Source organism: Phacochoerus africanus, chromosome 11 (genome assembly GCF_016906955.1).
Source record: "Phacochoerus africanus isolate WHEZ1 chromosome 11, ROS_Pafr_v1, whole genome shotgun sequence".
Classification (NCBI taxonomy): domain Eukaryota; kingdom Metazoa; phylum Chordata; class Mammalia; order Artiodactyla; family Suidae; genus Phacochoerus; species Phacochoerus africanus.
This window is the reverse complement of record NC_062554.1, coordinates 45,430,849-45,445,384: the sequence shown is the minus strand read 5'-3', so window position 1 is coordinate 45,445,384 and position 14,536 is coordinate 45,430,849. Positions and strand designations below refer to the sequence as shown.

Sequence of the window (14,536 nt, the reverse complement as noted above, 5' to 3'; positions counted from 1 at the left end):
ACAAGTTCCCTAAAACATAACTAATACATAAAGCAAAAAAAGGGCAATAGACTATAATAAACATTAAGTGCTATCTCTAAACCAGGAACAAAGAGGCATTTAACTGATTAGTCTTTAATATTACAACCTAGTCTTAAAAAAAACTCAACCTAGAAATGAAGAACTCTCAGATTTCTTGTTGATGAGGAGAAAAAAGTAATACTGAATTTACTCACTTGCTTGATACTTTATTTGGCTCCCAAAACCTGGACTTTTTGACACTGAACCATGGAAAAACACGTTCCATTTGCTAACAGAAAAACAAACAAGCAAGGTAAGCCTGTGACCATTAATTTGGAAACCACAAAAAACCAACAACTTTTGTCAATATGAGGACAATTTCAGGCCACCAAGGTAAAGATGCATCCACTCTGGGACCTCATCAACTTCCTCCCAAAGAATCAGAGGAACAAATTAAACCAAAAGATGACTTATACATAAGGCAAAGCAAAATGTAGATGAAAACAAGTCCATTCTGTTCATGGGGTAACACAAAGATTAATAAGCATTAGAGACATGAACTATTAATATCATTCACCCGAATAAAGAAGGACTTGACCATGCTGTTGGCTTTTTTAATCTCTGGCTGCCCTCCATCTGAGTTAATGGCTGCTTGAATGATCTTCACGATATCATCACTGAACTCCAGCTGCATATAAAAACAAAGAATTAATTATCCATAAAACTGTATTTGCAAAAACACTTCCTCTTCCCTCCTAAATCATCTAGCACAGAGATCCAACAGAAAATGGACACCCTATTTTAATATGGTATAACTTCTCTTTAGTGGAGACTTTGGGGACTCAGTTCATAAATAACTTGCAGTAGTCAAGACATGCCAGGCTATTTAAGGCAAGAATGCAAATAAATTAGCTGTGCCATAACAAGTTACGAAAATAGGGCCACGCTATTTTATTTAGACTAATATGAATAAACAACTGAATAGCAAATGCGGACCAAGAGATAACAGATGATCACTTTCTATGCACTCTTAAAACCATAAAATTAAAAGGCATCTATCTATAGGAGTTCCTGTCGTGGCTCAGTGCTTAATGAGCCCGACTAGTATCCATGAGGACTCGGGTTTCATCCCTGGCCTTTCTCAGTGGGTTAAGGACCCAACGTTGCCGAGAGATGTGGTCGGTGTAGGTTGCAGATGTGGCTTGGATCCCACCCACATTGCTATGGCTGGGGTGTAGGATGGCAGCTACAGCTCTGATTCGACCCCTAGCCTGGGAACCTCCATATGTCAGGGGTGTGGCCCTAAAAAGACAAAAAGAAAAAAAGATAAAAGGCTTCTTTCTATCTGTAAGTATTCTGTTTAGAAAGATATATTATTCAAATGTAATCTCAAAGGGGGCAAACCAGTTAACTTCATATTAGCATTTTTCCATAAAGAGTTTTACTATAAAAATAATTTTTAGAGAACTCAGATGGAAGCCAAATAAAAGACATTACCTTCCCTGTCACAACCCATCTTCTGAAACACAGAACAAAAATAACACATATTTTTACTTATTTAAAACCACATGAGGAGCTCCTGTCATGGCTTAGCGGAAACAAATCGACTAGCATCCATGAAGATGCATGTTCAATCCCTGGCCTTGGTCAGGGGGTTAAGGATCCAACATTGCTGTGAGTTGTGATGTAGGTCGAAGATGAGGCTCAGATCCCGAGTTGCTGTGGCTGTAATGTAGGTCAGTGGCTCCAGCTCCGATTCCACCCCTAGCCTGGGAACTTCCATATGCCACAGGTGTGGTGCCAAAAGGAAAAAAAAAAAAAAAAAAGAAAAAACCACAATAATAATACATAAATTAAAAAATAATACAACATACATTTCTAAATATAATACAAACCATCTTTAAATGCTTGCACCAAGCCTCATCCCCTAAGACCCAAAAAAGCTAAACCGGCACTGGAAATTTGGGTAGTCTGCTGTAGAGGCATACCACAGATGTGTAGTTCCCTTGGTCCATTTTCCTCTTCACTCCTTCCAGATCTAAAGGCTGTTGATCTTCCTGTTTGCTGACCTCAGTAAGCACTGGTGGATCAGGTCCTTCTGGAGAGCTGCGGGAAGGTATACTCTCCTCTGTCTCCGGATTTAAGTCTGGAGGCTTGGCAGCCTGTTGCCAGGAAAGATATGTTTCTTTTATCTAACGCTGAAAATGAGGCACCCATGAAAAATTCTATGGAAATGAATAAAGATGGTACTGAATGATGAATAGTAGAAAACCTAAAGAACTTGAAAATAATCAGAGATTTCTCAAATAATAGAAAAGGCAAGTTAAAATGAGCCAACTAATAGCTTGGCTAGGCTGACTTATGAGCTTTGCTTAATAACTCCCAACCCTGTATGAAGAAACAGAAACTGTCCAATTGCTTTTGAGTAAGACAGAGATAGTAGCTAATTTTCCTATTAAAAAATGGAACTCTATTAAAAGATAAAGCAGCAGCCTGGCTCTGAGTTAGTTATCTATGTGGTTCTTCCAACAGTATACCTATGCTCCCAATGACTGCTTCACAGGTAGAGAGCTTATGACTTACAGGGGCAAAAAGCATTTTTTTTCCCCTAAAAAGCAGCTTTGAGAAGATTACTTTTTTGGGTGAAGTCCTTCATTAGCTCCCCCTAATTTTCAGAATACAGAGTCCAAATTACAACAGCAAGGACTTTGAAAAGGATATGGCTCTTTCCTACTTCTTACCCCAAAGAAGAGTGTTACTCTTGTTGCTAAACATTTTTCTTGATGGCCTAAGGCCAAAACAAGGAACTCTACAAAACTAAGTGAAGAATGAAGCAAAATAAAATAAATTTTAAAACATACATACAACCCATCCACCCCACCCCCACTGCACACACACACATTCCATGTCTAGGGAGAAAGCAGCTAAGAACAAACTCTCAGAATAGAAAATGAGACTCAGGCCTACCTGTCGGTAGCGCAGCAAGTGGCTGGTGGTCCGAGAGTTCAACAAGGCTGTCAGAACTTGCTTCAGAGAGATCTGTAGCTCTTTTTCAAGGGCGAGTCGCCACTCCGCAGGGTGCCGCTCAGTACAGTTCACACAAGTGTAGGCCACACTTTCTGGCAGATTAGATAGAATCTCATACATTTCATCTGGGAAAATAAAAACCTACAATGACGAAGTTCTCTAAAGAGTGAGAGAGAGGGAAAAGCAGAAACTATGCCACTGAACTTAACACAAAGCTGTATGTTAGGAACGGCAATAAGACTCTCCTCACATCCCCTAAGAACTCATACATACTGATCTCCAAAGGGCTGTTATTAACACTAACTCGGGATTTGGTTATTGGAAAATCTATAGGTTGTGGTATCCACAAAGGAAAGCAAATCAATATTTTAAAGGATGTATTCAAGATAGATGAGTACAAACTTAAAACAATGTTCTTATTTTAGAAACTAAAAAAAAACATTTAAAAAAGACTTCGAGTAACAACACTACCCTAATTTTACATAAATAGGATTTGGGGGACTGTAAATGCAGCTGTACCACGAAAGAAGGAAATTGTAATAAAAAGACTCCAACCTTCTGTACCTGAAAGATTCTCACATTTGGAATGGACCCAGCGATCGCATTTCCCACACTGCATCATCTTACTCTCATAGTCATCATCATCATAACACTTATCACAGAGAGGGCAGAAGTTTCCTGAAAGCAAAGCAAAGTTATCAGCAATGCTTTGGTTCACATACCAATGCCTCTATGGCCCTTGACTCACATATGTCAACCTGATCTAAGACGCAAGCCACTACATTCTGCTTGGGGAACGACCGACATACACCAGCATGGATCTACTATGGAATGTTCACACATCTGTGAAGTATCCAGATTACTCAGAACTCTCAGAATATGCCACTAGCTCTCTTCGTCAGACCTATTTTTAAAGGTCGTGTGGTAGATTGTACAGATAACATAATAGGAAATGAATGAGAGAACGTTCTCTTAAATATTCCAAAGAAATGTTTAAATTCTTAAAAGAGGAGAGGATAGGAGTTCCCACAGCGGCGCAATAGGATTGGCAGTGACTCTGGAGCACTGGGACGCAGGTTCGGTCCCCGGCCTGGCAGACTGGGTTAAGGATCCGGTGTTACCGCAGCTGCAGCACAGATCGCAACTGGGGCTCAGATCTGAGCCCTGGCCCAGGAACTCCGTATGTCTCAGGGTGGCCAAAAAAGAAAAAAAAAAAAAGGATGCTGTTACACTTGAAATTTCAGATAAACAACGTTTTAAAATGTTAAAAAAAAAAAAAAAAGAAAGAAAGAAAGAAAAAAAGGAGAAGGGAGTTCCTGTCATGGCGCAGTGGAAACAAATCTGACTAGGAACCATGGGGTTGTGGGTTTGATCCCTGGCCTTGCTCAGTGGGTTAAGGATCTGGCATTGCCGGGAGCTGTGGTGCAGGTCACAAACACGGCTCAGATCTGGCGTTGCCGTGGCTCTGTCATAGGCCAGCAGCTGTAGCTCCGATTAGACCCCTAGCCTGGGAACTTCCACATGCTACAGGTGTGGCCCTAAAAGGACAAAAGCCAAAAAAAAAAAAAAACCCTAAAAAACAAAGAAACAAAATAGAGGAGAGGATAATAGAAGTAAAAAACAAACAAAAGGAGTTCCCGTTGTGGCGTGGGAACCTCCATATGCTCGTGGGATCGGCCCAAGAAATAGCAACAACAACAACAACAACAAAAAGACAAAAAAAACCAAACAACCCCCCCCCCAAAAAAAAACCACATTTAATTTACATTTTCCCCTTATTTCTAATGCTTTTAACTTAGAGCAGCAATTCCTAAAATTTAGAAAAATATATAACCTTCATCAATTTGTTTTATCCATATCACTATTGTTTTTTTCACTTAATAGACTTAACACTGATTTGCTCATTGTATTTATTCATTTAATTTTTTTGGCCTTGCCCATGGCGTGCGAAGGTTCCCAGATCAGAGCAGTAACCCAAGCCACAGAAGTGACAATGCCAGATCCTTAACCCACTGAGCCACCAGGGAACTCCTGGTTTGCTTACTTTTTTATCTGGTCACACGGAGGCATAAGTAAGTTCCTGGCCAGCAATTAACTCTGAGCTGCAGCTACGGACCTATGCCACAGCTCTAGCAACGCTGGATCCTTAACCCACTGTGTCAGGCCAGGGATAGAACTAGCACTGTCATAGAAATAAGCCAGACTGTTAACCCACTGAGGAACAGAGGTAACTCCCTGCTTGTTTTATTTCATTTTACATTTTTTGTCTTTTTAGGGCCATACCTGAGGTATATGAAGTTCCCAGGCTAGGGGTCAAATTGGTGCTGTAGCTGCTGGCTTACACCACAGCCACAGCAATGGCAGATCCAAGCTGCATCTGCAACCAACACCACAGCTCATGGCACGCTAGATCCTTAACCCACTGAGTGAGGCCAAGGATCCAACCTGTGTCCTCATGGGTACTAGTAGGGTTCATTACCCCTGAGATACTACAGGAACTCCTGCCCTACTTATTTCAAATAACTTCAATAGTAAACTTTCTGTTTTCTAGGCCACAGCTTGTGGTGGGATCTGAGTTCCTAGACAAAGGACTGAACCCAGGCCATAGTAATGAAAGCACTGAAGTCTAACTGCCAGGCTACCAGGGAACTAACTCTGTAGCAGTGACCTTTATCTCATTATTATCCTTAGTCTGTAAAATTAGGAGTTTAATGTATTGGTTATAATTTTTTCTAACATAACTTTTTTTTTTTCTTTTTAGGCCTATACCTGAGACATATGGAAGTTCCCAGGCTAGGGGTCAAATCAGATATACAGATATCGGCTTACACCACAGCCACAGCAACTGGGGATCTGAGCTGCATCTGCGACCTACACCACAGGTCACAGCAACACCATTATCACCGACCCACTGAAGTAAAGTCAGGGATTAAACTTGTATCTTCATGGATACCGGTTGGGTTTATTTCACTGTGCCACAACGAGAACTCCCCAGCTTAACTATTAAAATATTTAGAGTTCCCGTCGTGGCGCAGTGGTTAACGAATCCGACTAGGAACCATGAGGTTGCAGGTTCGATCCCTGCCCTTGCTCAGTGGGTTAACGATCCAGCGTTGCTGTGAGCTGTGGTGTAGGTCCCCTAGCCTGGGAACCTCCATATGCCGCAGGAGCGGCCCAAGAAATGGCAAAAAGACAATAAAATAAAATAAAATATTTGACTTAGTACTACCTAAAATAATTTCTTTTTTTTTTTTTTTTTTTGCCATTTCTTGAGCCGCTCCCTCGGCATATGGAGGTTCCCAGGCTAGGGGTCCAACCGGAGCTGTAGCTGTCGGCCTACACCAGAGCCACAGCAACACGGGATCCGAGCCGCGTTTGCAACCTACACCACAGCTCACAGCAACGCTGGATCGTTAACCCACTGAGCAAGGGCAGGGATCGAACCCGCAACCTCATGGTTGCTAGTTGGATTCCTTAACCACTATGCCACGACGGGAACTCCCTAAAATCATTTCTGAAACAATCAAATGAATATATAACCTCACTTTGGGAAATACTGGTTTAAAGCATACTGTGTTTAAAGCATTACTATAAATAGTCCCCTTAATTCATTCCCCCAAAGCTAACAAACTCTTTCTTTCATTTTTGTCTTTTTAGGGCCGTACCTGCGACACATGAAGGTTCCCAGGCCAGGGGTCGAATCAGAGCTGTAGCTGCCAGCCTATACCACAGCCACAGCAACTCGGGATCTGAGCCATGTCTGTGACCTACACCCACTGAGCAAGCCAGGGATCAAACCCATGTCCTCGTGGATACTTAGTCGGGTTCGTTAACTGCTGAGCCACAATGGGAACTCCTAATGAAACCTTTCTAGTTGTATAATTCTCTGTGTAAAGAAAAGAACAATGGAGTTCCTGTCATGGCACAGCGGAAACGAATCCGACTAGGAACCATGAGGTTGCAGGTTCGATCCCTAGCCTCGATCAGTGGGTTAAGGATCCAGAGTTGCTGTGAGCTGTGGTGTAGGTTGCAGACGTGGCTTGGATCCTGAGTTGCTACGGCTGTGGTATAGGCCAGCAGCCGTAGTTCCAATTAGACCCCTAGCCTGGGAATCTCCATATGCCGTGAGTGTGGCCCTTAAAAGCAAAAAAAAAAAAAAAAAAAAGAGGAAGACCAAGAACTTAGTAATATGTCTGAAAGGCATCCTTGACAAGATGGTAAGACTTGTTCATTCCACTGCAGTGTCCAGTTTACCTTCAAAACACTAAGTACAACCTCTAAAAGTTAGCAAAACTGGCTTTTTTGAGGTACCTTTAGCAAAGAGTTTGGCACAATCATGGCACAGTGAAAAATCATGAGACCACTGTGCATCCCATCCTTTGCCTGGAGTTGTGGATCCACAGCTCTTGCAGCGAACACACTTGGTACAGATCTGGAAGAGATGAAAAGAAATTCAAGAGGAACTTATTTTTAATATCTCTTCTTATTAAAAAAATCTCAAATGCAAATCCACTTCTAGACAGCTCTCTACTGGGACAGCTTTTCTCTCTCAGGCACAACATTCCTATTATAATTTGTGTAAGCCCAACAGTCCCCCTTCTCTTTGTAACTGTACAATGTGTGTACTCACCCAAACTTTCTTTTTCTTTGTGGGTTTGGTGGGGTAGTTTGGTCCCAGGCACTCAGGGTGATAGCTGTTTCGGCACTTATTACACTCCAGTAGCTGCTATAAGGAAATAAGAAAGCAAAAAGGTGGCATGACCTCACCTTCACTGGACACCTGTCACTCAGTACCCCATTTCATATTTATCTTTACATAAGTACAGCACATCATTGTAACAGTTTAAACTTTCTCATAATTTATTTACTCTCAAAACACAGGGATTTATTTCCTGCCAAAGGCACTCAGCAATAAGGTAGGTTTCATTTATTTGGAAGATTTTATCCAATGCCCTGTTTTCTGCTACAGTTCCAATATCAAAACACAAAAAAAATGCAACTGATTATATCAAATTAAACAATCAAAACAAACTAAGCCAACAGAGAAAAAATACAGATATAAAATCCTAAATTAAAAGGCAGAAATAGAGCTAGAGAGCAATATTCAAAGTGGTTCCACTGCTCAGTTTTGTACCTTTGTAGCCTGATGCTGCCTTCCACAAACATGACAGAACTTGCAGCGACGACAACACCAATTTTCCAGCTGGTCCTCCAGAGGGCGCTCGTTCTCCTCTAAACAAAACTTGTGGAAGGGTTCACAACAGACTTGGCAATACACAAACTTGGGGAAGACAGGAACACAGAAGCAGTCAAATTATATGTAGAAATATCAACCAAGTCCTTCCTACTTACATACTTTGGGCTTTATATTTTATTCAATATATTCGCTAAATAATGACTATGTTAAAAAGGAGAATACTGGGCACTGCAAGAGATTAGGAGACCAAAGTAATAATAACAGAATTATAAAACAACTAAATATATAATCCAAGACATAACAGACATGCTAAATGCCATAAAAGAAGTAAAAATAAAAAGCTAAGGCAATGTAAAAGAGTGAGGGAAGGGGAAACAGGGAGAGTTTTTAAGGTTTTCTACAACCTACTAAACAACTCTAAGTTCTGCTTTGTCCTTCCCACCTTTAATTTTAGAAATGTTATTGTCGTAATGATAGAGATTTTCAAAAATTCAAATAAAGGTGACTCATAATTTTCTTTTGCCATGAAAGAATTCTTGGGACAACTGGTCAAACTTAAAGTTTTACTTAGATAACTATAATATGCCAATGTTATTTTATTTTTTGTCTTTTGTCTTCATAAGGCCGCACCCGTGGCATATGGAGGTTCCCAGGCTAGAGGTCCAATCAGGGCTGTAGCTGCCGGCCTACACCACAGCCACAGCAACACCAGATCCTAGCCGCGTCTGTGGCCTACACCACAGCTGACGGCAACGTCAGATCCTTAACTCACTGAGGGATGTCAGGGAATCGAACCTGCAACCTCATGGTTCCTAGCTGGATTCATTTCTGCTTCGCCATGACAAGAACTCCTTAATTTCTTGACTTTGATAATTTTACTATGGTTATGTAAGAAGGTCTTTGATTTTAGGAAATCTACTACATATAACTTGGAGGTAAAATGGCTTATGTCTGCAACATGCTCTCAAATTTTAAGAAAAAAAAGTGTCTACATATAAAATGTGTGTATATATTTTATTCCTTTGTAAAATATATACACACAAAGAAAAAAAAATTACCATTTGGGGAGTCCAGGTAAAGGGTATATGGGAACTGTTTGTCCTACTCTTATAGCTTTTCTGTAAATCTGAAATAATGTCAACATAAGAAGTTTTTAAAAATTCAAATGGAGGGAGAATTCATCAAGCACTGGTTATGCTTTAGGAGTGAAATGCAGGCATTCTCTAATTCCGTTTTTAGGAATCCCGTGGGACTGCTGTGCACAGCTACACAATTTAAATTAGAGCAATTATACTCTGGAAAAAAAAAACAAAAACCCTGTTTGAACACAGAAGTTGAAGTACTAGTGTTACAAAAATAAGTCATTCCTATGGGTAGCATGTGTGCGGACGTAAAGCATTAGATTATGTAGGAAAAGAGATACAGTGGACCCCTGGCACCTATAGACTGAAGAGTTTTGGTTTCAACGCTATCTCTAAAGCAACTCCAGCATGTAGAACAATATAGTTTGTAACAGGCACTAAGAAACTATTTCCTTAATGAATACCAGGCAATAACATGTAATTTTGCTAACGCATAATTTAAAATAGCAAGTGAGCAGGACTGAATCTCTGAGGGAGTAAATTAACCTCACTGATTGCTCAACATCTAAATTAACTTGGCTTTGGTTTTTTTTTTTTAAGGACCTTAGAAAACGTATGTGATAAATAAGCTAAAGAAATATTCAGAAATTGAGAATTATATGAATGACAAATTCCTGCTTCCTATTTAAAATTGTGCTATCTTTTTTTCTTATTGTAAAGGTGGCACATGCTGCAAAAAAAACTCAAAAAGAAAGAAAAATAAAAAACAAAAGTCACCCATAAGCCAGCCACACTCAAGATTTTGGTATAAATCCTTCAGCATTCTTTCTTTCCTTCCTTCCTTTTTAGGGCCACACCCATGGCACATGGAAGTTCCCAGGCTAGGGGGAGAATACGAGCTGCAGCTGCCTGCCTACACCACAGCTACAGCAACACTGGATCCAAGCCACATCTGTGGCCTACGCCGCAACTGTGGCAACACTGGATCTTTAACCCACAGAGCGGGGCCAGCGATGGAATCCGAATCCTCAGAGAGATGTTGAGTCCTCAACCCACTGAACCACAATAGGAACCTCAAGAATTCTTTTTACATATATATTTTTATTTTCCCAAGCCAAAATGGCATTACGCTTTACATACTCTCTGATGCACCATGGCAGGATCTCCACTTGACCTTTTTTATCATGCTTTAATTTACAGTGTTTGGTAATCAGCTCCCCTCTCACCATGTTCCTCTCATTTTGTAAATTATCTATTCTTGTCCTCAGATTTTTTACTTGGTGCTATTCCTTTTTCTTTCTTTCTTTTTTTTTTTTTGTCTTTTTGCCTTTTCTAGGGCCGCACCCGCGGCATATAGAGGTTCCGAGGCTAGGGGTCAAATCGGAACTGTAGCCACCAGCCTACGCCACAGCCACGGCAACACTGGATCCAAGCCACGTCTGCAGCCTACACCACAGCTCACGGCAACGCCGGATCGTTAACCCACTGAGCAAGGCCAGGGATCGAACCCGCAACTCATGGTTCCTAGTCGGATTCATTAACCACTGCGCCACGATGGGAACTCCGGTGCTATTCCTTTTTCTTATTAATTGCTAAGAGCTCTTTACAGACAAGGAGGTTTTGATATTAAACATAAAACAACTATCAAAAGCACCTCTTTTTCCAGAAAAACATTTATCATTTCTTTCATGTTTGGACATCTAGCAGAAAAATCAGAACTCTAATGAATAAATTTAAGAGATGAAACTATTAAACTTTCAACACTCACATAACTGCTACTCCAATAAACAGCAAACCTCTTCCTGAAATTTCTAAAAAACTTCAAAAGCACTTCATTTGCTGGTTCAAACAGGCTATAGTACCTGCTACATACCAACAAAACAGAATATAATGATTTATTGCATCACAGCATGCTAATCTATCATTATCCTTTCTGGGGTACAGAGAAGCAGGATATCTCACCTCTACATGCCCACTACTGGCACAGAGAAAGCAAACCACCCTGGGTGTTATAGGAACAGAGGTCAAGATTCCTAAGCCTCCCATTTCCCACACATTTTCCGCTTCACAATCCTCCTGTGGAAAAAGAGAGAAAGATCATTTATGAGAGTTTATGACAGAACACTGCACTGAAAATAAGGATGAAAAGCATAAAAGTAGAGTGACACCAGAATATCAAAAATATTTCATTTCAATGAGTTCAAAATAAATGCTGCTTTGAAAAACCTAAATCTGACACAATCTGTTAAAAGGCTCACTGTTAACTATGCAAAGATCTACTGAAACTAAATTTCCCTTTGAGTTTTGCTAATTCAAGCAATCATCATGGTTTGGTAATTCCTATGTGAATGAACTACTTCCTCAGATACTGTTCTCCTCTAAATGGACTTTACAACTCAGGATGGGCAGGACTGCCTCAAGAGCCTCTGTCCTTCAGTCAGCCCACAGACTGACCTGGTAACGCTGACCAGAGCTCACGTGTAGCTCTTCCTTCCCCCACCTGGCGTGAATTTTCTCTTTAACAGCTTTGCTAACATCATTTTTTTTCTTTTTTGTCTTTTTGCCTTTTTTAGGGTCACACCCCCAACATATGGAATTCCCAGGCTAGGGGTCTAATTGCCTATGCCACAGCCACAGCAATGTGGGATCCGAGCCACATCTGCGACCTACACCACAGCTCACGGCAACGCTGGATCCTTAACCCACTGAGCAAGGCCAGGAATCGAACCCGCAACCTCATGGTTCCTAGTCGGATTCATTAACCACTGAGCCATGACGGGAACTCCTAACATCATTTTCTTGATTTAAAGTCCGAAACACTTAACATACGATGTGGTCACAGAAAGCTTTTACCTTAAAGTCCACTCTGATCCTGTGGACTCCATCTGCTGGGATTTTTTGCTTGGAACTACTGCCATTGGAGAAAGTGCTGAGGATGTTCAAAGTGCCTGCGTTCTCCTGCTTATTGACTGGAGGTGGTTTTTCCTGCGGAGGTTGAAGATGGATAAAGGGAAAATCCACACCTGGCTTGCCTTCACTTTTGCAACAGATAATAATGCAAATGACAAATTTTATTAATAGAGTTGGAAAGCATGTTTCCAAAATAAGTGCCCTATAGAACAGAAAAGTAATCTTCAGAGTTCCCCCCCACACTGAGGCATTTTATTGGCATATATTTTATTATATCCCTAGAAAAAAGCAACCCAAGATTTTCCCTCCTTCCTCGTGGTCCATGATGCCAGCTGAGGTTGTCAGTATAATGAAATCACACTGACGGGGTGACAGCAGGTTATTCTGCCATTTTTTTCTAGATCTTGGTGTTGCACACATGAAATCTGGGGCTGATCACGCCACATGTGTGTAACATGCCTATAAGATGCACAGTAGTTTTCCCATTTCTGTGCTCATCAATGATTTCAAACTCACCAATGCTTCACCATCATAGTGAGAAACTGGACAATGACCCTGGAGCATGACTTAGTAAGAACCTGGCATTTGCCTCTTTTTTTAGCATTGCTGGTGCTCTCAAGAGGATCAGCCAGGATGTTCATACGCTCCATTATGGTGGCACAGAAAGAGCTAGAAGATTCTTAAAAACCTCCCTCCCCACATAATAAAAATAGTGGACACAAGAAGAGGGTGACTGTTATAGACAAATATTGCTAAAAGATGTTGAGGGGAAAAAAACAATTACACTAAGCAGCTTGCAGCAAAAACATGTGGGCTACAAAAAAGAGAAAAACGACAGGAGAAAAAAAAAGAAATGAGCTAAAGCCTAAACCTGAAGTTTGCTAATTTTAAGAAATTTCACTGCCATCAACATAGAAGCAGAAATGCAGTTGTACAAACTCAATCAAGGCAAGGATAAGGCTAATTCCCTTCAGAACACATCATTGAGAAACAGTAGAGAAACAAATTTCTCCTCACCTTTTCTTTTGGTTTTTGTTTTACAGGAATACTTGGGCGAGGAGCCACTTTTTTCTGCTTGCTTTGCTCTGGACCTAGAGAATTCAAAATAAATCACAGTCAGATGCGACTAAACTTAACAGTTAATGCTAAATAGCAGCGATGACTCTACAGCTGATTGGCCTGTGAAGAAGGGGGCATTAGAAAAAACAAAAAACCATTTATACTCTAGACTTTAAACAGGAAATCTCCAAGTTAACTGGGTTTAGCTTCTACTTCTTTATTTTTATATAATAGTTACAAGAGAGCTAATTTTCTTATATCAAAGACTTCAAACATACATTTCAGGTTTCCAAACGCTCTTTATGACGTCAGTGTTCTCTGCTAGTACTTCTGGTTGAGCAATTCCTCCTGCCTTCCTCACTCACCTGGCTCCGGAGGTGGAGGCTGCTTTTTCTTAGGCTCACTAGGAGTGGTCTTGGGAACTTCTTTTCTCGGTGGTGCTGTGCTGGCTGGCTGTGGGGGGATGGCTGGTGTTGGCTGGGAGGCCTGCTTGTTGGACTTCCTGGAGGTGGGCGCAGCCACCTGCTTGGCCTCAGGGGCCGAGGTGGAGGAATTCCCTTCCTCGCTCTTGTCCTCCACCGGCTTGCGAGGAGGAGGTTCACTGTTGCTTTTCTTGGGGGTGGGATCCTCTCTTGCTGCTGGGGTAGATTTCTGACTACAGTCCACCAAGTTCTTCACAACGCTGCTCTCTTTGCTCTCTTTCTTTTCACTAGTCTTAGACTTTTTCTCTTTCTTTTTCACAGCTGGGGGGGGAAAGCAAGATTATTTTCCTGTGAGAACATTTTATTTAACATATATAAGTATAGGAATGTAACGATCTTATTCTCAGTTTCCTAAAGCTGAACCTGAAAGGTGCAAGAAAAAGTTAGTGGCAAGTTGGTCAATGAGATAGGTATATTTTTATTGCTCTAGGAAATCAAATATAATGTAATTTTTAAATGGAAAAAAAAAATTTTTTTTTTTGGCCGCCCCAGGGCATATGAAGCTCCAGGACCAGAGATCAGATCCGAGCCAAAGCTACAGCAACACCAGATCCTTAACCTGCTGTGCTGGGCCAGGGATTGAACCCACGTCCTTGTGCTCCAAAGACGTTGCCGAATCCATTGTGCCACGGTGGGAGGTCCTTAAATGGATTTTTTAAAAATTTTATTATAGGGAGTTCCCGTCGTGGCGCAGTGGTTAACGAATCCGACTAGGAACCATGAGGTTGTGGGTTCGATCTCTGGCCTTGCTTAGTGGGTTAAGGATCCGGCATTGCTGT

At 41.1% G+C, this 14,536-nt stretch overlaps 1 protein-coding gene across 6 annotated transcripts in view; it reads right to left on the bottom strand.

Annotated features, from left to right (window-relative positions):
• KMT2A (lysine methyltransferase 2A) overlaps positions 1-14,536 on the bottom strand; it is an 87,025-nt gene that overhangs the window by 31,699 nt on the left and 40,790 nt on the right. For 3 of the 6 annotated variants that reach the window (XM_047754092.1, XM_047754094.1, XM_047754095.1), the window contains 12 exons: positions 13,641-14,018; positions 13,234-13,307; positions 12,160-12,291; positions 11,269-11,382; positions 8,162-8,308; positions 7,658-7,753; positions 7,339-7,459; positions 3,583-3,705; positions 2,968-3,152; positions 1,989-2,162; positions 578-688; positions 216-289 (listed from right to left, as the gene is read on the bottom strand). In XM_047754092.1, coding sequence (XP_047610048.1) covers positions 216-289; positions 578-688; positions 1,989-2,162; positions 2,968-3,152; positions 3,583-3,705; positions 7,339-7,459; positions 7,658-7,753; positions 8,162-8,308; positions 11,269-11,382; positions 12,160-12,291; positions 13,234-13,307; positions 13,641-14,018 — 1,729 coding nt within the window. The remainder of the gene's footprint in view (positions 1-215; positions 290-577; positions 689-1,988; positions 2,163-2,967; positions 3,153-3,582; positions 3,706-7,338; positions 7,460-7,657; positions 7,754-8,161; positions 8,309-11,268; positions 11,383-12,159; positions 12,292-13,233; positions 13,308-13,640; positions 14,019-14,536) is intronic. The other 3 variants (XM_047754093.1, XM_047754096.1, XM_047754097.1) reach the window with 2 other exon arrangements.